This window comes from Engraulis encrasicolus, chromosome 14, assembly GCF_034702125.1.
Source record: "Engraulis encrasicolus isolate BLACKSEA-1 chromosome 14, IST_EnEncr_1.0, whole genome shotgun sequence".
NCBI classification, from domain to species: domain Eukaryota; kingdom Metazoa; phylum Chordata; class Actinopteri; order Clupeiformes; family Engraulidae; genus Engraulis; species Engraulis encrasicolus.
In genome coordinates, this window is record NC_085870.1 from 25,583,279 (window position 1) to 25,607,746 (window position 24,468).

The 24,468-nt window shown below is 47.9% G+C and overlaps 1 protein-coding gene across 1 annotated transcript in view; it reads left to right on the forward strand.

Annotated features, from left to right (window-relative positions):
• Window positions 1-875: 875 nt before the first annotated feature.
• rybpb (RING1 and YY1 binding protein b) overlaps window positions 876-24,468 on the forward strand; it is a 44,862-nt gene continuing 21,269 nt past the window's right edge. Inside the window, exons 1-2 of the mRNA XM_063215276.1 lie at window positions 876-1,092; window positions 2,241-2,366. Coding sequence (XP_063071346.1) covers window positions 1,067-1,092; window positions 2,241-2,366 — 152 coding nt within the window. The 5' untranslated portion in view covers window positions 876-1,066. The remainder of the gene's footprint in view (window positions 1,093-2,240; window positions 2,367-24,468) is intronic.

Consider the following 24,468-nt stretch of genomic DNA (forward strand, 5'->3'; position numbering starts at 1 on the left):
AATGCACTACCACGCCACCAACAACAACAGCGACAACATTGATGTAGCCTCTGCCTAATTGTAGGCCTAGAGTAAACTTGATGGGAGAAACTAATTAAGCAGGTGAAATGTTAAGTGCTTTGTTATTAAACAGGGAGGAAAGTGGATGTGTGATTACCCCTTTGCTTAACAGCCTATTTTGACAGCCCTTATCTGAAACTCATTACTGCAAGGCTGTGTGCTTATTACAACTGGCAGTCATGCCTATTTCAGCTGACATTCTCAAGTGTCTTCTAAAAAAGCCTGCAACAATGACAGGGCGATTAATTAGCCTACAAGAGAATAGCAACCAAACAAAAGTATCTTCCGTCTCACTCACTGACTGGAAACCAGATGTTTTCTGCTCCAAATAAGTAGGCCTAAGCTAAACACAGACTGCCAAATGGCACGCTTTGGTTAGACCATTGACTGTCAATGGGTTAGAGTCTAGACCCTTTTCTCAGCTTTCATCAAAATCTATCAAATGAAGGGAGGATAAGCCACCTCGAGCTGACGAATATTGAGAAGACACATTGTAAAACGGTGAACATTTTCAGCTAATTGAATTCAAAGCTTGCGCGAGATGCTATATGCCATGTGTGAAGCGAACTTGTTGGCACTGTCAAAAGGAGCTGTGTCCCAGGATGAACTTGTTTGATCTTCGCGGAGCCTCCCCAAACCCTGCGCGTGAACACAGATGAATTCGTCTCATCCGTAGTGTCAATGCTGGGTTTTCACTGACGTCACTTCTAAGTTGCCGTTCCATTTATGATAAATGTTTGAAGACACGTTAATTGCTGTCTCAGACACGGTACACACTACCTATTTCTAATATTTCTAGCGAGACTTTTAAACCCAGACCAGCGGTGATTGGGCGGTCTTGAGTCACGGGGTGCTCAGTCGTTTTGCCCTGCCTCAGTCGGTCGCTGAATGTGAGCTTGCCTGCCAGCGTTAGCAGCGCGTCTATCTGGATCTTCTACACTCAACCCACAACAATTACTGTTAATTGCTGAAACCTTTTCTCTCTTTTGGAAAACATATTCTCAACATGGGCGACAAGAAAAGCCCGTCGAGGTAAGAGTATGAAATTGTGATGTTGATGTTTGTCGAGTCTGCTGTGCCTTTGTACATTTCGATGCCGTTCGGGCTTGATATTCGGATGCTTTCTCAAGGAGTGTTTCTCCCTTTTCAGTTTGTGTGCCAGTGCTAGAATAGTGCAGCTATGGCGGCTTCGCTCTCCCTACTCTGACTCTACCAGCTAGTCACTTTCAGACAAAGGGGGATTTACAGCGGACACGCCTGTTCTCGATTAAATTTATTTAACTGACACAGTTCATTCGAAGTTAAGTGTCGAAAGACCACATTTGACATTTGGATCTGGTTAGGTTAGCGCTTTGCTAATACGTTTAGCTTGTTGGCTAGCCAGTAAAGGTCTGTACAATCGGACGATGTGTCTGTGGGTCGCTGGCTAAGCCGAGGGTTACTGTGAAAACCTGGCTAGTAAGCTAGCCAAAGCCCGTTTAGACAACATCAGAGAGATTCTAGAATGAGAGGGGACATATGGCGGCCATCTTGGTGACGCCTCCGGGGTGCTATTTCGCGATTAAGTAGACCAGATCTGAGAGTCAATGGGAAAAATGAATGGGGAAACTGAGTATAGGACGGAGGGGAACCCAGCGGTTGTGAAAACCATATGGTTGAAACGACCGTGAAAAACTGATCAATCTAGACTACTTGGTTGTGTCATACGAGTCAAAATAAAGCTTTTTGAGCCACTTTTCTCACGGTTTTTTTGACAGAGCGCAGGCGCAGTAGTTCCATAACGGCACGAGAGCAACGGCTTTTCAAAACTGAGCATGTGCATAATTTCGCGTGCGCCGATGCAGCCAGATGATTGGATCACTGGCAACGCAGCTCAGCAGGCACATTGGCTCTTGTTACCAGAAAGGCGGGAGATGTGCGGGTAGACGCCATATTTGCGTTACGAATCTTCACCGTTAATTTCTATGTACCTGTTCTATCTCCTCTTACTAGAATATTTCTGACAACATCTATGGTGAGGTTACTTTTAGTCAAATTTAGTGCTTGCGTATTACCATGAGTCCTTTAAACGCAGCGACTAGGTAAGAGGTATTTAACAGGGGGCATTATGTAGGTTGTCAAAATGTTTCCTGACGGACTAGAACTTGACCGCAATTTATTTTTTTGTTTAATTTCTCAAGGCCAAAAAGACAAGCCAAGCCGACGGCAGACGACGGCTTTTGGGATTGTAGCGTCTGCACCTTCAAGAACAGCGCTGAAGCTTTCAAATGCAGCATCTGCGACGTGAGGAAGGGCACATCGACAAGGTATGGCTCTATAGATTTCGAGGTTGCGAACGGCTTTCTGCGAGCTGCCTATCCTACCCCCATGTCGCCTGTCTCTCTCCTGCAGCAAACCTCCCTGGCTGCAAACGCTATTGGAAATTCAGCCGACCAGCCTCCAATGAAACGCTGAGCGGATTGAGAGATTTTACTTGTTGATTTAGCCACGGCATTAGAAGGACCCCCCTTAACCAACTCTGAATATATGGTTACCAAGTTCAGCGGCTGTGTGCACTGCATCGGGTGATATAGAACGGTTTCGTCGGTTTTAATGCTTGCGCGAGGTAACTCAAATGGTCGAGGTGCCACTCGAGGGAAAGGAAGAGGGAGAGACAGCCTCGACAGTGCAGGAAAGCTGATCTGCGCTTGCGAGAGTATGTCTGTCCCGAGTTTCTTTGTGTTGTGCTGTAGCAGCATTGTTATATGCACCAACTGCCCTGCTTGTTCGCTGGATAAGGTGGAATGTGCTAGAAGAGCTGGCGCTGGAGCGCTGTCGCAGGCACAGACATTTGGTTTGGGTGCTCGCTTGTCATGATTAGAAGGCTGCCGAGTCTAGCTGTCATGATTCCCAAAGCCACGCTGAACTGAATGGCTGTCACGTAAGGTTTTCGCGATGCATTAATAAACAACAACATTTTTTTTCAAGGATGTTTTTAATCTATTGGAGTAATCTTTTGGCGTCATCTTTGTTGGATGACCCTTAAGCAGATGTTGCAGCTATACCTAAAATATCTGGGAGCATGTCTGCATTCCATTGCTCCCAGCCCCCTCCAAGAAGGGAAGGGAAGGGGTGGGGGTGTTGTGGTGTAGGATGTAGGAATAGAATGCTTAAACGTGTGGATGAGGCTCCACTTGAAACTGCTTCCATCCACCCTGTTGCTTTATCACATTTGACATTGAACCAGTTTAGTTTTTAATCGTGATGATGGTTGGTATTTGGAGTCATCATTCAGCCCAGGGCAGTGTAGATGTCTTTAGACATGCCTTGACTTTGACGTTATGCAAATGCAGTTTCACCAGGAACTTGTCATGAAATATGTGAATGGCATCAACTGTATGCTGGTGTGTTTTTGCATGTCCATGGCGGCATCTGTGATGAATTGATAAACTATTCGTAGTCGGTCAGTCATACATAGAAAGTTCATAATGAGGATGTTTGATGCATCTTATGTGAAATGGGGGGGGGAAGAGTAGTATCCCGTAATATCCCGTAATATGCTGACCACGCGGCAGCTTCTGTTCGGTTTGTCAGTCAGTACACTCATCCGTGACATCACTGTGGGGAACCTCACTCCCAATTCATGAAAGCCTTGGCTGCTTTCGATTTCATGTTAACCATTTCACCCCCCCCCCCTCCCCCTTGCTATAATCATCTCCCCTCCTCCCTCCTTTCGCTGTCTCATTCCTGTTTTGTGCTCGCTGCTCGGGAGTCGAGTCGGCACGGCTGTGCAAAGTAAGCGCCGGTGTGAACTGTGAAGTAAACATGCCGATGCTTCTCAGCAGCCTGCCGACTCATGCTGGCCGTCTTGCCTCCAGAGATGACTCAACGGCATGCCATAACCCCGGCACAGGAATCCCCACGACTTCGGAGCAGATGGTTGTCCGAGATCAGTGTTTATACGCACTGTACGTATACGTACGTGTAGGTGTATGTTTGAGACGTATGATGACGATGAACATCCTCTCTTCTGAGATGGGAAGAAGGGGAAACACAGTGACTGGTTGGTGACACAGGGTACAGAAATGGACTAATATCAGTATCCTGTCTGACGCTGACGTGACGGGAGGTGTAAACAAAAGGGGTAGCAGCAGCAGCAGACTGCAGGCAAGCGGCTCGAGCAGACAGAGGAAGTTTTTTTTTTTTGAAGCTGTACAGTGACAGGAAATGATGGCAAGTATATTGGGAGCCCCTAACCGCCGGGCTTTGGCAGCCTCCCAACTTTGAGTCGGTTTTCTTTTTCTCTTTTCTTTTTTTTCTTTAAAAGTGAAGTCGCATGATGTCTGTCGGTGGAGCGGTTCACTTAGCTAACCCCCTCCACTCTGCACCCCCCCCCCCCCCAACATTCTGTACCCCCCATTCTGGTCTCCATGTTTGATCTTTGATCGGCGTTTTTGTCTGCTGATGTAAGAATCACTGCTGTTGTTGTAATAATGAATGCTAATTAGTCAGCGTGTCTCTCGTTGTTTGATGTGTGGCGCTGTTGGGGTGTGTGGGTGGTGGGGGCCGGGTGCTGTGCTGTGCCCCCGAGCCAAATAAGTGTTGCATTCTCTAAGCATGTGGATCGGTGTGCAAATGTGTGTGTGTGTGTGTGTGTGTGTGTGTGTGTGTGTGTGTGTGTGTGTGTGTGTGTGTGTGTGTGTGTGTGTGTGTGTGTGTGTGTTTGTGTTTCTGTATTCCTGGCCAGCTCTGTGGTTCACATTGAATGGGCTTTATGCTGCGAGTAACACATTCTTGATTCGTTAATGACTTTATCTAGGTGAATTTGGTGAACTTGAAAGAACCCAGCCTTGCCACGCGGATGCAGCTTCTGAAGTCAGAGCTCCCTGTTTGGAAATGTTAAACAAATAAACCGTTGCAAAGTGGCTGAGGTGGGCTTTTGATGTTAAAAGGGCGAGTGTCAGGTGGTGGGACTTGTTGCATCTTTTTTAATCTGTCTCTCTGTAGAGGAAGATCCAAAGAGCATGATCAAATACTTGTGTACTAGTAGGCTGCTGTTTTTATTATTTGTCATCCGGACCATTCCATTGTTTACTTTGCTCCATGTTGTGGTCTATTTTATCATAACAACCTCAGAGTCTCTTTCCGATAACGACCAAACGGTTCTGGAGAAGTAACAGGTTCCTGTGTGGAACTGTATTGTAGGGGATCTTTCCATTTGCGACACCCATCTGTTTTTCTAATCACAAGGTTGCGGAGCCTCATGAAATGGTTAGTTTTTCATATGAACTGTTTCGTAGGTGTGAGAGAGAATCAGTGACACGAAGTGACTCGTTCGTTGTGTATCCTTTTTTTGGTGTTTCGTTTCCTGTGCGTGTAGGTTGTTGCGTTGAATCCGATAACGAAAGTTTGTCGTCACAGGGGAACCTCAGTGAGTAATGGTTTCCCAGACACCTCACATGGTGAGCTCAGACGTGTCAGTCAGTCAGTCAGTCTGTCAGCTTGCCTGTGTGTTGTTGTGAGCATGTTGCGTTTTTACGCATGAGGAAGTGAAAGGGCTTTTAAACCAAACGGTCTTTGCTCTCCTGTGTTGGTCCGCTAATATAAGTGACCGTGTGAGTGATGGGTCTCGCAGGGCCAGTAATCCCTGTCACAGGTGCTGTCCTTCGGGCAGGAGCCTTTCCCTTGGGGGGCTGTTGCTCCTTATTCTACCACCTGTTGACTTCTTTTTCTCTTTTCTTTTTTTTGCTTTAAACATTTTTATGTACTATACATGGATTCACTGTGTTTATAAACAAGAGCCATTTGCAACATGAGCAATTTTTTTGACCGACAGCGATTCAGCGAATCAGAGGTTGAGTTGTGCACAGCCAGTGTGAAACAAAAATTCAGAACCCATGTATGGCGTGCAGCCTAAATTGCTGATGTTGTTTGTTGTTGGATCATGCAGTGTCAGTTAATTGAAGTGTCAACAGAGACAAAAAGCTTTCCCCCCCCATGCATAAATGAACCAAGAAGCAAAGGCCCTTATTCACCAAGAGGCCTACTGTTCACTAAGAAATCCTTATCTCTGTGTATTCAAATAGCTTGAGTCCACAATCTCGCGGTTGTGCAAATGCACACAGCACAGCGAATGTAAATGTACACCACCACCACCACCGCCACTGCTTTCTCTTGTCATCGTTGTAGCATCAGCGGCAGCAGCAATAGCAGCAGCAGCAATAGCAGCAGCAGCAATAGCAGCAGCAGCAGCAGCAGCAGCAGCAGCAGCAGCAGCGCTTTCCGGTAAATACTGGCGGAGTGGAGTGGAGTGGCGTGGCATAGAGAGGCGAAACCCCAGAGGTGGAGCAGCGTCAGGAGGAAAGTTGAGCTTGTCTGGACTAAAGTCTTGGAAGCACGACCCTGCAATTCTGCCGTACTCACTCTCATTGGCGGTGGTGTGAAGACGCAGGCGAGAGAGAGAAAGCTGCTCCTGCTGCTCCTGCTCCTGCTCCTGCCGCCTCCAACTCCACCGCCGCCGCTGCTGGTGAGAGCCGAGATGATGAGAGCTGCTGTGACATTTCCAGGCACAACTGGGTATCGGCGTCTCCAAACACATGCCATGCCTAATTAACGGCACAGTCAACATTCCCCAGACTTCATCCGCATCCCGTTTATTATCACACCCTTCCTGCCTCTCCGTAATGTTTACTAAACACTACCGGCGATTTTGGCCCTGGAATGGGTGGTTTTGGTGGTGGTGGTGGTCCCTGCTGCAAGAGTTGATTGAGCAGCAGTGTTTTTTTTTCATTACTTCGAAATCATACTGGAAGAGCTTACCACAGCTCTTAGGCTCCTGCTCATGGGGATATGAGTTAGGCATGTGGACACACACACACACACACACACACACACTTCATTCTGTCTTGTGTGTGCATACAAGTCGTGCACACTGGAACACTGTAGCACACGCACGCGCGCACACACACACAGACACGCACACACACACGTGCATACTTGCAGACTTGGTCTCGTGGGGCCAGTCTTGGCCGCTGTTGTGCGTGGGCCCACGGTGTGTGTGAGCGTGGGGGGATGAATGTGACACCGCTGTAGCATATCGCGTTCCAACCCCCCGTTGGCGACTTTTTCTCTGGCACGCCCCTGCGGTCAGTGATGGCAGGCGAGACTACACAGCTGAACCTGTAAAGGGTACGGCTCAGAGGTGATTGATCGTGTGTGTGTGTGTGTGTGTGTGTGTGTGTGTGTGTGTATATGTGCGTGGGGGTGGGGGTGCTGGTGTGAGCTGAGGAGGGTCTGACTCTGGGAAGGCGGAAGGGAAATGTAAGTCGGCCATTGTTGCTTGTCGCCTTGATCTCCGGCGGCGTGGTGTGTGTTACATCCTCCAGAGGTCAAACACGCTCATGTGCTTACATATACGGACAACCCCCTCCGCTCCTCTCAGGTTAAAGTGCTGTCTGGGACTCAGGCCTGAGAGAGAGAGAGGGATAGATGGATGGATAGAGAGAATGTGAGGTGGAGAGAGAGATGGAGAGAGAAAGAGATGGTGATAATGCGAGATGTTCTTTCTCTCTCTCTGCTGCTCTTCTTTCACTGACAACATGAAGAATTTCCTGGAGGCTTTGCCCAAGCACAATAATAATGTAGACTTTTTGTCATCAGTTCATCATCTCTCTCTCTCGCGCGCTCTCTCTCGGGCGCTCTCTCGCTCTCTCTCTCTCTCTCTCTCTCGCTCTCTCTCTCTCTCTCTCGCTCTCTCTCTCTCTCTCTCTCTCTCTCGCTCTCTCTCTCTCTCGCTCTCGCTCTCGCTCTCGCTCTCGCTCTCGCTCTCTCTCTCTCTCTCTGTAACTGCACAATTTCTGCATTTTCTTGATCCAACAGAGTGTTGGGTTTCTTCCATTAGCTGCCTCATCCTTAACTCAGAAGAATGAATTCTCTCAGGATTGTTGTTTCCAGCCTAACCCATGTGTTTTGAAAATGGGGCCCTTTATCATGCTGTTGCATCTGCTTGTTTAAATTGGCTATATAATAGTATGTACAGAGTTTAAATTAGCGTTATAATGGTATATGTGCAGAGTGCACTTGGTGCTGATGAAAGCGTAGCTAATGAAGGAGCCTATTATGATGTCCTTATGCGAATGAGCGCGTCTCTTTGGCGGTGGGTGCAGTGAATGAAAGACTGCTTAGTAGTGCTTTGACGCACCGGCTGAGCGGAGCGCCTTTGGATACTGTTGTTGTGGAGGCCCCAGTTTTTGTCCTCTTCAGCTTGTTCAAATGCTCGACACAATTGATCTGCAGTCTTGCAAAGCAATGTTCCATGCAAACTAAGCGCTTTTGTTAAAATCGGTTTGATTATGAAGTGTTTTTTCGGTGGTACATTGCTTATGTCATCACCAGACATTACATTTCTTTTTAAATTGTGCATATAACAAAAACATTTTTTTTCCTGGGATGCCACAGTAATTTTTGCTTGTTAACAAGAAGCGGGTTTTAGACAGTTTAAAGTGGTTGAAAAATGAGCCCTTGGCTAAGTGTGTGTAGTGAATGGTGGGAAACACTCACACACACACACACGCTATGCATCAATCATCTGAAATGATGGGGTGAAGTAATTGTAATCCTCGGATTTTCAGTCACATTAACTCAAATTGTGGAGGATAATGGAATGACAAGAGTGACATGCTGGCATTCATTCCATTTTCTATCTCCCTCTCTCTCTCTGTCTTTCTCTTTCTCTCTCCCTATCTCTCTGTCTTTCTCTCTCTCTCTCTCTTTCTTTCTCTTTCTCTTTCTCTTTCTCGCTCGCTCTCTCTCTCTCTCTCTCTCTCTCTCTCTCTCTCTCTCTCTCTCTCTCTCTCTCTCTCTCTCTCTCTCTCTCTCTCTCTCTCTCTCTCTCTCTCTCTCTCTCTCTCTCCACAGTCCCTTTCCCCTCCCCCACCCTTCCTGCCAGCGCTCTCTGCCACACACACACACACATACTCATACACGCGCGCACATGCAGGGAAAAATGCATCGGCTTATCCAATATTATCAGAAGCATCTATGCTAAACCTTAAGCGTGCTCGCTACTAATCCCAACTCACTGTGTTAATTGGATGATTATACAGCCCCCCCCTTAATTACTTACCCTGGGATTTGAGAGAGGAAGAGGGGGTGGGGGCAGTGTGTGGTGTGGTGTGGCTAGAACAAAAAAAGGGGGGCCTGAGGCCAAGAAAAGGTGAATTATGAGCTAGCAGTTGCTAATTCAGCACGTTGACGTACGAGGGAGACCAAGTGCTCTGCGGGGCTCGGCGGTCAGCTCAGCTCGCTTCTTAATCCAGTCTCTTAAGCCAGTCCAGTGTCTGCTCTCTCGCACTCTCTCGTTTACTTTCTCACCGCCTTGAGAGGTGGAGGAGGAGGAGGAGGAGGAGGTGGTGGAGGAGGTGGTGGTGGTGCTGGCAAGCGGTCAGGGTAGAGATATGACACCAGCAAAGAGGGAGCGAGGGAGGGAGTGAGGGAGAGGGAAAGAGTGAGTGAGTGAAGGAGATGTAGAGGGGTAGAGTGGGGTCAGGAAGAGCATGTGCACAGAGAAGGGGATCGGGCAGGAGAAGGAATGGGGAGTGGAGGAGGAATGTGGAGGTGGAGGAGAAATGGAGAGGTGGAGGAAGGAAGGGGGTATGGAGAGGAGGAGTTGGGTAGAGGAGAATGGGGAGGTGGAAGAGAAAGGGCGAGGAGGAGGGTAGAGAAGAGAAGAAGGGGATGAGGGAAGTGGAGGTGTTTAGAGTGTGCTGCTGAGGTTTTGACAGACGGTCACGGCAGTGCAGGGACGTGCTCACTGGAGCGGATGGCACACACACACACACACACACACACACACACACACACACACACACACTGGGCGACAGAACTGAGCACATCATTACCCAACACAGAGGACACACACACACACCACACTTCTATTCCTATCCCTCTCTTATACACATGCACACACCCGCACACTCCCACTCCTCTCCTACACTGCACTTCTGTCACTCAGCAGGAGAAGTTGCGGAGAGCAATTTTCTACAGAATGGATGGAAAGTGAGAAGTGGAGCAGAGGCAGAGAGATGAGGGCGAGGGAGAGAGAGCGAGGGGGAGAGAGGGCTTCGGAAGGAGATGAGGAGCCCTAGTTCTCACTCAAGGGATGTTTGACATCTCTCTTTCTCTACTCCAACTTTCATATTCAGACTTGTTTAAGGACAGAGAAGAGATGATGTGGCTGTACTGTTAGTGTATACTGGTCTGTAATCCCCCCCCTAACCCAACCCAACCAACCACAGTATTGCAAGAATGCTACCGTAGCCTTTTTTTTAAAAGCTCAAGCATTGCCAAACAGACTCCTGCGTGTAATTGTTGCCTCCAGCCAAACAGGTTGGGGAAAAAAATGTTTTCAGTAGTACCATGTGTTTGCAGGGCGGCTGGAAAACCCTTTTTATTTCCATGTTATTTGGCGGAAAGATGGAGCATGGTTTAAAAAAGATATATTTCAAAAAATGGGATCGCTCTGTCTGAACCAGAAAGCAGTTTTGCATTTACGAGATTTTTCCAATACAAGCATTGATGGATGAAAACAAAAAAAGTGTGTTTTTGACCGTGTGCAGATGCTGTATTCAAGGCCAAAAACTACATACAGTAGCCCCCACTCCCACTCCAAACGAGGTTAAAGGTATTATTTATGACCGTATGTTGCATTACATTTGGCAGATGCTTTTATCTAAAGTGACTTGCAATCGAGGACATAATCATAGCATACAGCACTTTCTGATAAAAAGTGCACAGGAGATATAGGTGCAAAATAAATACCAAGTGGGTACAGTTTTTATTTATTTATGTATTTATTTATTTATTTATTTTTAAGCACAGGATAGAGTAGACACACACACACATGCACTCCCACCCACATACCCATCGTACAACATGCCCTATAGTCTAGTCTACCCCAGGTCTGGGCCAGCTCAGGCATCAGTGCACTAAATCGTTGTGGTGGTTATGGGCCCAACTCTACTGCAGTGTACCTCCAAATGCCACAGTGCAACAGCCATGTGGTTAGTGTTGCATTGCTATGAGCCCAAGCCAAAGTATTTAGTTAGGCTTGTCTGCATTCGGCTGCAGACTTTGGCTGAGGGATTCCTCCGACAGGGCGAGGTTCGACAGCGAAGCCAAAAGTGGTTGTGTGGGGGTTAGTTGTTTTGGGCCCAGGGAGAGTGCAGGCCCAGAATTGGGTCTTCATTAGGGCTGGGTATTGCAGCTATGTTCCTGTATCGATTCGATTTCGATTCTGAGGGTTTTGAATCGATTAATCACGATTCGATTCGATTCAATTCGATTCACTCCGAATCGATTCAATCCGTTCCCTTTTTGGTGCAAGGATTTCCCCCAAAAGATGCTGTTGCCTATTTTTATATAAAAATGTCAAAGGGCTGTGGCTTGACAGTGTTAACAGATTACTAATTTGTAATAAGTAGGCCTAGGCCTAATTGACTAATACCTACTGGGTATTTTCCATAGACCTAAATGAAACAAAAAGAACAAAAAGAAAAATAGCAAAAAAATCGATTTTTTGCCCTGTGAATCGATTATGTGAATTTTAAATGATATCGATCGATTATCGATTGAATCGATTATTTTACCCAGCCCTAGTCTTCATTGCATATTCGGTGGTGGAGGGGCATTTCAGATCTTTGTCCCGGGCCCAGCCAAAGCTGTCAGCAGCCCTGTGTGTGAGGTAGGTTAGTCCATGCCAGGGTAACTTGTGTGTGCTGCACTGTGCTGTGCTGAAATCGTGATCGGAAGAGGCATTACAGGCATCTCTCAGCCACCTGTGGATCCAATATGAGTCACCTTCCTGTGTCCTCCCTCTCACATTTGAAAGATTTATTTTTTAGGCTATTCTCAATCTCAGTACAGAGCATTCACTTGCAAATCCCACCTGGTGGCAGATTTTATATTTTTGTTTATACACAGAAGGCTCACTAATGTCACTATGCATTCTAAGGAAATGTTTGTCAGAACATTACATTTGGAGAACGCAGAAATACAGTAACTTTCAGCCTAACATCGACGTAATGAAAACCGTGTGTTGCACTGGTACCTTCAGGCTTTCAAGCTGTAAAATAAAATCTTATGGTATGTTATACATGGTCTGACTATCACGCAGGCCTATTATTTTCACCAGCCCCTGAGGCTCCTGAAAAGCCACCACTGCAGTAGACTAAAGGAGGCGCTGTAAACAGAAATGGCCTATTGTTTTCAGATTTGTAATGATGACTCGATACTGTGCGTGTGTGTGTGTCTCAGGGAATCACACAGCACAGGGAGTAGCAGGGAGTTGCTTGTGGTGTTTGTCAAGCCTGACAGCGCTTTTCTAATATCTCACATACGCCAGCTGGCCAAGAGAAGTCAATGAGATGAGCTGAGAAAAAAAATCGTCTGCTAGCTGCAGACGGCATTGCTTTGCCTACTGAACTGGGGAAATATGCATTATGCTAATTCACTTCTTCACTGTTTGGCTTGACCAACTTAACAGTTGCTCATTTACACTCTCTCTCACTCTCTCACACTCTCACACTCTCAAACAGTTTTTCCCAGAATGATTGATGTGCGTTGGTGATGGCTGCAGTATGTCCTCCGTTTATCATCCAGACGGAGCGATGTGCTTATGCTCTGTTGGAGAAGATAAGCAGAACACAAGCAGACTCTTAACAGTTGGCTTCTGGCGGACACTTTATTTGTTGATGTTTTGTTTTTTTGTGTGTGTCTGTGTTTTAAAAAAAAAAAAAGAAATATTAATGTGAGTGAGCCCCGAGAGAGGGGGGGCAAGCTTGCTGTGTGCAGAGATCCTCTCCACAGCACAATACAGCGCAGGACTGTATAGCGTAGCGTAGCACAGTGCCGTACAGCGGCTGACTGACTGTCTGACTTTATTGGTGAGCTCGAGAGGCCGGTCGAGATGTTAAGCCCACTGTGGAAATGTTGTCTCTCCTAAGCCGCGTGTTGTGCCAGCCGAAGCCTGATCAGACTTAATTTGAAACAGAGTGTGTTTACAACGGAGAGAGAGCGCAGCGCAGCGCAGCGCAGCGTAGCGCAGCACTGCCGGGGTTATCCAGGGCAGCTACCGCTAGCGCTGCAAGGAGAGGGAGAGGAGGAAGAGGAGGGAGGAGAGGGGAAGGGAGGAAGACACAGAGAGAGACGCACAGAGATAGAGACACACACTCGCACTCACAGACACAGAGCAAAATCAGGGTGGGCAGACTGCGAAAGGGAGAGAGGAAGGCAGGGATGACACGGACTGGGAGAGGGGCGAGTGGATGTATGGGTTGAGGAAGAAAGAGGGGGGTGGGGGGGGAGCTGGAGCAGGATGGAAAGAGTGGGGGCATGAGTGAAAAAGGAATGTGGCAAGCTGCTGTTGATGGAAGATGTCTAGCTGCACGCGTAGCGCAGACAGACAGCGCATGTCAATTCTCCCCCTCGGCTGTCTGCTCAAGGTCAGACATTGAAGAGGAGGATTGTGGAGAGAGGAGGGTAGAAGAAGAGGAGAGACTGCGGAGCCGTGTCAGTAAGTCTGTCTTGCTCTGTGTTTCTTCCTCTCTCTCTCTCTCTCTCTCTCTCTCTCTCTCTCTCTCTCTCTCTCTCTCTCTCTCTCTCTCTCTCTCTCTCTCTCTCTCTCTCTCTCTCTCTCTCTCTCTCTCTCTCTCTCTCTCAGGCTTGCTCTCTATCTCTCTGTGAGCGAAAGTGAGAGAGACACACAAACACACATTCTCTCTCTCTCTCTCTCTCTCTCTCTCTCTCAGGCTTGCTCTCTATCTCTCTGTGAGCGAAAGTGAGAGAGACACACAAACACACATATTCTCTCTCTCTCTCTCTCTCTCTCTCTCTCTCTCTCTCTCTCTCTCTCTCTCTCTCTCCTGTCAATGGACAGGGCCTCTGTCAATTCAGCCAGATAAAACAAACACCTGACACAACACTGCCTGAGGAAGCGGTAGAGCTGACAGGTGTGTTGTGTTGTGTTGTCTTGTGTTCATGTTTGTGTCCATGCGCTTGCTTGCCTCCTCTAATGGCTGGTGAAAGAGCATGCATGTGTGGAGCTGTGGCATTATGCATCAGGATGTGATTAGGTTATGATGTGTGACAACGCGCGGTCTGTTTTAGTATGCAGAGCGGGTGAGGGGGACCCGTCTCTCAAAGTATGGGGGTCGAGAGGGAGGGAGGAGGTTTAAGTGTGGGAAGTGGAGTGGTGGGTGGATGTTTTTTTTTTTTGCTCCAGTTTGCCCGTTTCCTCTGGAGTACTTTTCAACGTTCATCCCCTTCTTAAGAGTGACAACACCCTTTAGGCCTTTAGGCTCATGATCTTGCGCTCATTTGGACATGTCTGTGGTCTGAACAGTTATTTTTTTCTATTAGTTTATATAAATATTTGCTTTTATCCAGAGATGCAATGCCTTATGAGAGAGTAGTTTCCCCACACAATTAATTCTTGCTGCAAAATAGCGAAAGGGAAGGGGAGACACAGGAGCTCTGGTGAATCTTGCTGGAGTGCTGTTTTGGGATTGTTTCCACCCCTGTCTGCTCAGGCATGGTGAGTTTGTATGGGTGCATGGAAAGCATATTACGGGCCTTAGACTAGAGTTGACTGACAGGGATGTGTTTCTGCAAAGTCATGCAGTTGGATGAAACAAAAAACATGGCCTGTTGGGCTGCTGTGTGTGTGTGTGTGTGCACATGTGTGTCCTTACATTGCTACAATGCCCTCAGGCTAGTGTGGCTGCGGCAGCCCCACGCTGTGGGAGAGTGTGTTTCTGTATTCTGTGACCGAGAGAGACTCGGGTCTTGTTTTAAAGCTCTTGGGCTTGGCCGCATAAGTTTGGCGAGTTAACACAGCGAGGGGTGAGACTCCTAACAGAAGAGGCCTGTTGGGCTGTTTTGGTTAGAGATTTAAGCCATGTGGCTTGTCCATTAGCAGTTTTACCATGGACTCTATAGACTTAACTCAAAACAGGTGTGTGTGTGTGTGTGTGTGTGTGTGCGTGTGTGTGTGTGTGTGTGTGTGTGTGCGTGTGTGCGTGTGTGTGTGCGTGCGTGCGTGCGTGCGTGCGTGCGTGCGTGCGTGCGTGCGTGCGTGCGTGCGTGCGTGCGTGCGTGCGTGCGTGTGTGCGCGCGTGCGTGCTTTTTTACCACTGCATGTGATAACAGGGCTGTGAAGGTGAGATCCCTCGTCAGCCTTGCCTCTTTCCGACCAGGACTGAGACGGAGCCGGTGCCGAAATCAGGAGACCTTATTTCTAGAAGTAGAAGAAATATGGAATGAATGTACTGAATGCTGAAGAACTCACTTTCATAATATATTTTTGGTCTTTTATTAGTTTATTTATGATAGGACAGCGAGAGATTGGACAGGAAACGAGTGGGGAGGGAGAGATGGGGAAGGTTTGGCAAAGGACCTGAGCCGGAATCGAACCCAAGTTGCAGGTGAAGCAGCCCAGTGCCCTATCGTTACCGGCACGGTACAGGCAACACCTCACATTTAATGTTTTTTTTGTTTGTTTGTTTTAGTTAAGAGAGAATCAAATCCATCATATTCAATTTCATAGTTGCATTGTACCATATTCCACTACAGTTTTCATTCTTGAGCAGTTGAATTTGAGTCACAAGCTTACAGTGCTATTAGCATGTGTCCACCTACTGCATTGATTAATGTACAGAATGTTGATTGCTTCCCCCATAGGCATGACTGGCTTTGCATTCATAAGACCATGCAGTCACAACCAGCAGCCTCAATATGTGCTTAGAATATGATGGGTTTTTCCATCATCGTGCATCTCATGTCATGACCTTGCATAGGTATGCCGTTATCCGTGCCATGACGATGACGATGATGATGATGATGATGATGATGATGATGATGATGATGATGATGATGACGACGTTGGAATCTAATCATCTGACGGCAGGTCATTGCTCTGAGCGTATGGTGCCAGCTGCAGATTTGCATGGGATTCAGGAGTCTCCACATAGCCTGAGGATTACAGAGCTGGGCTGGCAGTACTCAAAGCCCTTTTCCATATTGTGCATGTCACACATACGTGTTCACTGCCCTGGTAGGCACAGTGTAATTTGCATCCATCGTCAACGTTTTATAGCCGGGAAAGCTGAGGAGCAGGAGGAGGAGGAGGATTAGATGTGGTTCGCTAGAAGGACCAAATCATGTAAATGTGTAGGAAATAACGGAATAGAACTACTGTAAAGAGCCACAGAATTTTGCTCGCATTTGCAGTGATTTATCTATTCCATATTATCAGAAATGACAGTAATTTTATCATCGGTCACCTGTTGAATGGTTGCATGATGGCAAAAATTACAGCTCTTGGAGCATGGCTGTGACCAGCGAACTGAAACCCAAATCCATCAGTCAGTCAAGCAAGGCAAAGGTTTTTGCAATAAAAACTGCTGCCGATATTTAAACGTAAAATTGTCTTTGATGGAAGCTTAGCAAGAAGGTTTTAATCAGCTGTTGAAATGATGCAGCTGAGCATGGGCAGAAAAGGCTGTCGTGATGCTGCTCAGCACATCGCACACTACTAAAATCAAGGCCTATTTTCTTCTGTGCATTGTGATTAGAGAGATTCATTTTGGGGTCATTAATTGAAATGGATCTGCTTTCTGTATACGGTTAGATTATTGTGCTCCTCTCTGCCATTGCATCCTGGTCTAATAAAGCATTTACTTTTGCGCTTACATTGCACCGAGTTGTATTGACTGCAGATTGTATGAAATTAAGTGGTTTTTTTCTGCTTGTGATGCATCCACTGTCTGAAATTCACCTGCCTCACCAAGTGGGTACTGGATGAGATGGAAATTAGCTACAGACACAGCAGTTTTTTTGTGCCACATGTAATGAAAGTGTTTTGTATTTGTAGACGGTTTACCCTGATGATGTACCATATTTCAAAATTCTTTATGTGGCCTCTAACGTATGTCATGTCTGGATTCATGCCTGATTACTCAAGTGCTCATGCAAGTTAAAAATAAGTGGTAAACCTTCCAAATGGAAGCAGCATATGGCCTCCTATCAAAGCAAGCCAGTAATGCTGTAGGGCACGTTTATTAGAAGGCTTACCGCATGCATACCCTGAATGAACTCAACCAGGTGTATCGCTAAATGTCCTCTGGGTGCACTTGTCTGTTGGTATTCAGCCAGCGCTGTGTGCGTGTATATGTACGCTCTCAGGCAGAGCAGTTTTGTGAAAAAAAAAGAGAAAAATGTAAATGTAAAAAAACATAAAATAAAAGCAGGTCACAATTTGTTTTTCCACATGTGCTCTGGGAGTTGCCTTGTCTGGGTGGTGAAGCACAGGAAGACAAAAACCAAGTGAAATCTAAAAGCCCAAGTGTGCATGCTCAGTAGCCTGTGCTGCGCTGTGGTGGAGTGGAGCGTATCGCAGTGGTGGTGTGAGGCTCCGGGTGCGTGTGTGTGTTGTGAGCGCTGCGGGGCGATGATTGAGTTTTCACAGTGTGGCGGAGTGTGAGTTGATGTGTGACAGGTGGGAGTCCCTACGGCGGCTTTGCTGCTGGCCAGGCCCACCACCATCCTCCTGCTGCTGCTGTGCCTCCCTCTGGCTATGCTTAGCCCCTGGCCTACACACACATGCACGCACACAGACACACGCCTCAAGTTCTTGGCCATGAGACATCCCGATGCCCCTGGCTCTCTCACACACACACGCACACATATGCACACGCCCATGCACACACGTCTGCACACACACACAAGCCTGAAGCTCCATGTCATAAGACGGCCTAAAGCCCCTGGCGCTCTCTCTCTCTCTCTCTCTCTCGCTCTCTCTCTCGCTCTCTCTCTCGCTCTCTCTCTCTCTCTCTCGCTCTCTCTCTCGCTCTCTCTCTCGCTCTCTCTCTCTCTCTCTCTCTCTCTCTCACATACACACAAAGATGCAAGCTTCAAGCTCCTGGCCATAATGGACGCATAGCCCAGGAAGCCCTCACAGCGCTTCCAACAGCCCCTGGCCATCTCATACACATGCGTGTAAACACACAATCTGGCATGCTCCCTGCCCAACACTGCAGGCTTACTCGGACCTCAAAGCCTTCACCCCATCTCACAAACACACACCACAACAAGACGCTCAAACCAACACCGCACGCACACACACACACACACACAATTAGACACACCCCAAAGCCCCTGACCATCTCACCCTCTCACCGTCTCACCCTCTCTCTCTCACCCTCCCTCTCTCTCTCTCTCTCTCTCTCTCTCTCTCTCTCTCTATCTCTCTCTCTCAGTCCCTGGCCATCACCCCCCAACTCTGGAGTCCAGAGTACAGGCCCACCAGGCCCACTCCATATCTCTCTCTCTCTCTCGCTCTCTCGCTCTCTCTCTCTCTCTCTCTCTCTCTCTCTCTCTCTCTCTCTCTCTCTCTCTCTCTCTCTCTCTCTCTCTCTCTCTCTCTCGCTCTCGCTCTCCTGCAGCCACCCACCGTCCACACTCCATTCCTCTCATTGTCTCTCGTAGTCTCCCTGAGCCTCTCTCCACTCAAGTGCTCTTCAGCGCGCTAACTTCACTCAGGGTTGGGAGGGATGGAGAGAGGGAGTGAGGAGAGGGAGGGAGGGAGCGAGGAGAGAGGGAGCAAGTGAGGAGAGGGATGGAGGGAGGGAGCGAGCGAGTGAGTGAGGGAGGGAGGGAGGGAGCGAATGAGGAGAGGGAGAGAGGAGAAGGAGCGAGCGAGGGAGGAGAGGGGAGGAGAGAGGGAGCAAGTGAGGAGAGGGAAGGAGAGAGTGAGGGAGGGAGGGTGTTGTGGGCTTGGATAAAGAATAGCGTTGTCTCGGAGGGGATTTATTTGCCGCTTGGTCCCCTTTATTTGGATTAAACGGCCCCCGGTCCCCCCTCCAGCTGATTTACACGCTTTCCCCCGCACTCAGCGCTCCGTCTTCCGCCCACCCGTCTATCCTGACCTGCCTTCCAGCCTCCCTACCTCATTCTGCCCTCCTGCCCCTTCTCCTCATTCTGCCCCCCTGCTCTTCTCCTCCTCCTCTCCTCTTCCTCTTCTCCTCCTACTCTTCTCCTCCTACTCTTCTCCTCCTCTTCTCCTCCTCCTCTCCTCCCAGAGTCCTGCCAGCTGCCTCCCCCTCTCCATGCTACCTCCTTCTGCCCCTCCTCCCAGCCTCCACTTCTCCCCATGCTTCCTCCCGCTCTCCTCCCTACCACCTCCCATGCTGCCCCCCTCCCCATGCTACCTCCTCCTCCTCCTCCTCCTCTTCATCTCCATGCTGCCCCTTCCCCTCCTCTTCTCCTCCTCCTCTCCTCCCTGCGTCCTCCCAGCTGCCCCCCTCTCCACGCTACCTTCTCCTGCCCCTTCTCCCCATGCTACCCCCTCCTCCTCTCCATGCTGCCCCTTTCCCTGTGGTTATCGCTCAGCGCTGATGACAGTTATTTCCTTGCTTCCTGCCATGCCTCTCTCTACCCTCTCTCTTTCTTGCTCGCTCTCTCGCTCTCGCTCTCTCGCTCTCGCTCTCTCTCGCTCTCTCTCTCGCTCCTCTCGCTCTCGCTCTCTCTCGCTCTCTCTCTTGCTCTCTCTCTCTCTCTTTCACACACACGCATCTCACACAGTGAGGTGGCACGAGGGGAGAGTGCCTAATAGGCCAGAATGAGCTGGGCCTTGCAGGGAGCCTTACTGAGCGAGGAGGCAGGAGGGCTGTGTGTCGTGTGTGTGTGCCTTGCTTAGCGAGGAGGTAGGATGTGTGTGTGTGTGTGTGTGTGTGTGTGTGTGTGTGTGTGTGTGTGTGTGTGTGTGTGTGTGTGTGTGTGCGTGTGCGTGTGTGTGCGTGCGCGTGCGTGTGTGTGTGTGCCTTGCTTAGCGAGGAGGCAGGAGGGCTGTGTGTCGTGTGTGTGTGTGTGCGCCTTGCTTAGCGAGGAGCCAGGAGGGCTGTGGTGTGCGTACGTGTGTGTGTGTGTCTTGCTTAGCGAGGAGGCAGGAAGGCTGTGTGTGTGTGTGTGTGTGTGTCTTGCTTAGCGAGGAGGCAGGACGGCTGTGTGTCGTGTGTGTGTTAGGGGGATTGGAGGGTGATTACAGGTCATGACACTGATTGCCCATGACTCAGCCTCCAGAGCCCTTTGAGTCTGCAATCCCCCAGCCCAGCACAGGCATGATCCAGCCCTTCTACTGCACTGTCATGCGGATCTCCCCCTCCTTTGCAGCCCAGCGCCTTTGGAATCCTTCCACCTATCAAGTCATATTCCTGTATTTTAATGTAAATGGATGTTTCGTTCGCGATAGAAGCGATATAGAAACAGATTAATATAATCTAGACTGCAGTGTCATGCGTATCTCCCCCTCCTTTGCAGCCCAGCAGGCTATGTGGAGCTTCCAACAGTGACAAAGCGTGTGGCAGCCCTCAGCTACCCCATGCACACCATGCAACAACGTAACCAGCAAAACATCCAACAAGAGATGACATGCAGACCTATTATTGTGTGTGTGTGTGTGTGTGTGTGTGTGTGTGTGTGTGTGTGTGTGTGTGTGTGTGTGTGTGTGTGTGTGTGTGTGTGTGTGTGTGTGTGTGTGTGTGTGTGTGTGTGTGTGTGTGTGTGTTCGTGCGCGTTTGCGTGCGTCTGTGTGTATGTCTGTTTTTTCGTCTGTGTGCGCGTCTGTGTCTGTGTGCATGTCTGTTTTTTCGTCTGTGTGCATGTCTGTTTTTTCGTCTGTGTGCGCGTCTGTGTCTGTGTGCATGTCTGTTTTTTCGTCTGTGTGCGCGTCTGTGTCTGTGTGCATGTCTGTTTTTTCGTCTGTGTGCGCGTCTGTGTCTGTGTGCATGTCTGTTTTTTCGTCTGTGTGCGCGTCTGTGTCTGTGTGCATGTCTGTTTTTTCGTCTGTGTGCGCGTCTGTGTGTGTATCTGTGTGTGATTGCGCGTCTGCGTGTGCATCTGCACTCTGGACTCCATAGCGGCACCAGTTGCCTTGGTGTTAATGTGGCTGGTAACGGGGCATTGCTTCCTGGTGTGCCACAGCTGGCATGGTGTGGCACACTGCCTCGCCTCTGCTCTGCTCTGTCCTGCTCTGCCCATTCCTGCCCAGCTTAGCTGCAGCAGCTCACACAAATCTCCTGTGTGTTTGTGTGAAACCACAGCACGCACAGCAGCCTACATGTCAGTGCTTGTAGTATGTGCAAGTGTGTGTGCGCCAATGTGTGCGTGGCTTTTTTTGTACAGGAGGGGATGAGAGAATAAAGGGATGGGGGCAGTGGAAGTGTATCAAATCAATCAGTCCTCTGTCCTCCCCTGCGGGCATGGCAGTGCTTCAGCTTAACCCCAGGCTGTGTGTAGGCTAGGCTAGAGGATTTGGCCCTCCTGCTGCAGCAAGTGGCCTTTAACTGGAGTACCTGGCTGCTCACAAGTGGCTTAGCGCCCTGCTGGCAGGCTGCTGCCCCGATGGCAAACAACCACCATCACCACCACCACCATCAGCATCACCACCCGTCCCAGGCAGCGCCTGTGGGGTTAAAACGGGTGGAAACGATGGGGGCGGAAAGATAAGCTCTTTGGGGGGGAAATGGAGGTCACTAGAGTAACTGTTTGCATACACTGAGGGATGTGAATTTGCCGGTTCTAAACGCTATCCTATCTAGATTGTGCGTGTGTGTGTGTGTGTGCGCGTGCGCGCGCGCATGTGTGGACAAGGCTGTAAGCTTACAGTGTGTGTGCATGCGGCAGCATGTGTGCGCGGCTCTGCCGGTTGGAACTGCACACTGACTGAAACACTGATGTGGAAGTGGAAGTGGAGGTGGAGGTGAGTGTGACTCTGGTTTAAGCCAACTAGAGACACACTTCCACTCTAAAGCCTCCACACTCGGTTTGGCTGCATGTCAGCTCTCGGCTGGGTCGGTATTAACACAACCCTCAGCTTTGCACTTTGGCATTAAGGGATTATGTGAAGAATGCGTTGGCATTTTAGGAAATTGTGAAAGGGGAAGAGAAGTTGTCGGTTCTTAACCTTTTCAATTGTCTTGATCCATTGACCTTTTTGTTTTACTGTGCTTTATGCCGTAGTAGGCCCTCATGATGAAAACCTACATCAATACCTGAATGTTTGTTTGTTTTTGCACTGCATTTTAACCCCTTACGACACACACTACCCCTGTTATAAATCAGCTGTAACCAGAATGGCAATGACCAAGTTGCAATAAAGGCCCTGTGCACTGTCATAGTTCTGTAGTACTATGGTAGTTAAGTTCTTTCAGTGACTATTAAGCTTACAATGTCCCAGCAGTGGCACAGTGTGGTAAGGGTCTACACTGCATTGGGGTCATTTCACGTGAAATCAGACACTTTGGGACCCGACCGACCCGGATTTCAATCATACTTGGTGTGCCTTTTTAGTAGCAAGGTAGCACCCCAGAACTGCATTGGTTTGAATCTGACACTAATATTAAGGGAGAAACAGACTAGGAAAGGTTCACATGTGAGGGTAGGACACTATACATTCAGCCTTGAATATAACAGTCAGTGTTAGTCACAAAAAGATGCCTGTGGTGTTATTTGAAAGCTCTTTTCTGGCTCTACATATTACACAATCAGCTTGGAATACAACAACTCTCAGAATATTAATTATGATAAATTGAAAAATTAAAAATTGAATATCTAAAAAAACTATATTTTAAAATGGCCAGTTCCTTGTCCAAACGTAGCCGGCAATGTCATTAGCAACACCTCAAATGCTGGTGTTCGGTTTTTTATTCATTTCAGAGAGAATTTGGCTCACAAATATGGCATCATACAGACCACTTACTAATAATATGGTAATACCATAGTAGCATCACATGACAAAACAAAAACAACACAAAAATGGTCAGTTTCCATGGTCCCAGGTTTCAGATGTCCATTTATACACACCAAATGATGATATGTGAATGTTTGAACATTCCTTCTCTGTGTACCTGTGTGATCTTCCCTTTACCGTACTTTAAAGAGATAATCAATGGCTACACTCTTATTTTGTACTCTACCAGTGCATTTGAAGCAGCAGCTGTGTCTTTTGTAGATAATGTATAAGTACGTCCCGTTGCAGTTACAGGTTCCACTACCAGAAGCACATCCTGATGATCCATGACAAGTCTATCTGGTCTGAAGGGAAAAAGTGAAGGATGGAGATGGTCCATGAGGATGCAGGAAGTTCAGTTTCACCTCTCCAGTGCTCGGCATACATTCCTCAACACATGCTAGCCACCAGTTGCCATCATATACAGCTACAACATACCCTTTGATGCTTGAAAATGTAACGCATTCCTTTACTGAGCTCACTCTTTCAACTCTGCCTTCTCTGAATGCTGAAAATGGCCTAACTTCCACTGTGTCCATTGACAATGGGCAGAAGCTGTGTAGTTTTTGAGTACCTGGAATAGTTCTTGCAGATTCCAACCTTTTCAACAGGTTCTCAGCTTCATGATGGTACATCTCTGTTGTGGCAAACTGGCAATGGATGTTCTTGAGAGAGATGCACCATCATGAAGCTGAGAACCTGTTGAAGAGGTTTGAATCTGCAAGAACTATTCCAGGTACTCAAAAACTACATTGATCAATGGACATTAGGCCATTTTCCGCATTCAGAGAAGGAGTTGAAAGAGTGAGCTCAGTAAAGGAATGTGTTACATTTTCAAGCATCAAAGGGTATGTTGTAGCTGTATATGATGGCAACTGGTGGCTAGCATGTGTTGAGGAATGTATGCTGAGCACTGGAGAGGTGAAACTGAACTTCCTGCATCCTCATGGACCATCTCCATCCTTCACTTTTCCCTTCAGACCAGATAGACTTGTCATGGATCATCAGGATGTGCTTCTGGTAGTGGAACCTAACTGCAACGGGACGTACTTATACATTATCTATAAAAGACACAGCTGCTGCTTCAAATGCACTGGTAGAGTACAAAATGAGAGTGTAGCCATTGATTATCTCTTTAAAGTACGGTAAAGGGAAGATGACACAGGTACACAGAGAAGGAATGTTCAAACATTCACATATCATCATTTGGTGTGTATAAATGGACATCTGCCTTAGTTTCTGAAACCTGGGACCATGGAAACTGACCATTTTTGTGTTGTTTTTGTTTTGTCATGTGATGCTACTATGGTATTACCATATTATTAGTAAGTGGTCTGTATGATGCCATATTTGTGAGTCAAATTCTCTCTGAAATGAATAAAAAACCAAACACCAGCATTTGAGGTGTTGCTAATGACATTGCCGGCTACGTTTGGACAAGGAACTGGCCATTTTAAAATATAGTTTTTTTAGATATTCAATTTTTAATTTTTCAATTTATCATAATTCATATTCTGAGAGTTGTTGCATTCCAAGCTGATTGTGTAATATGTAGAGCCAGAAAAGAGCTTTCAAACAATACCACAGGC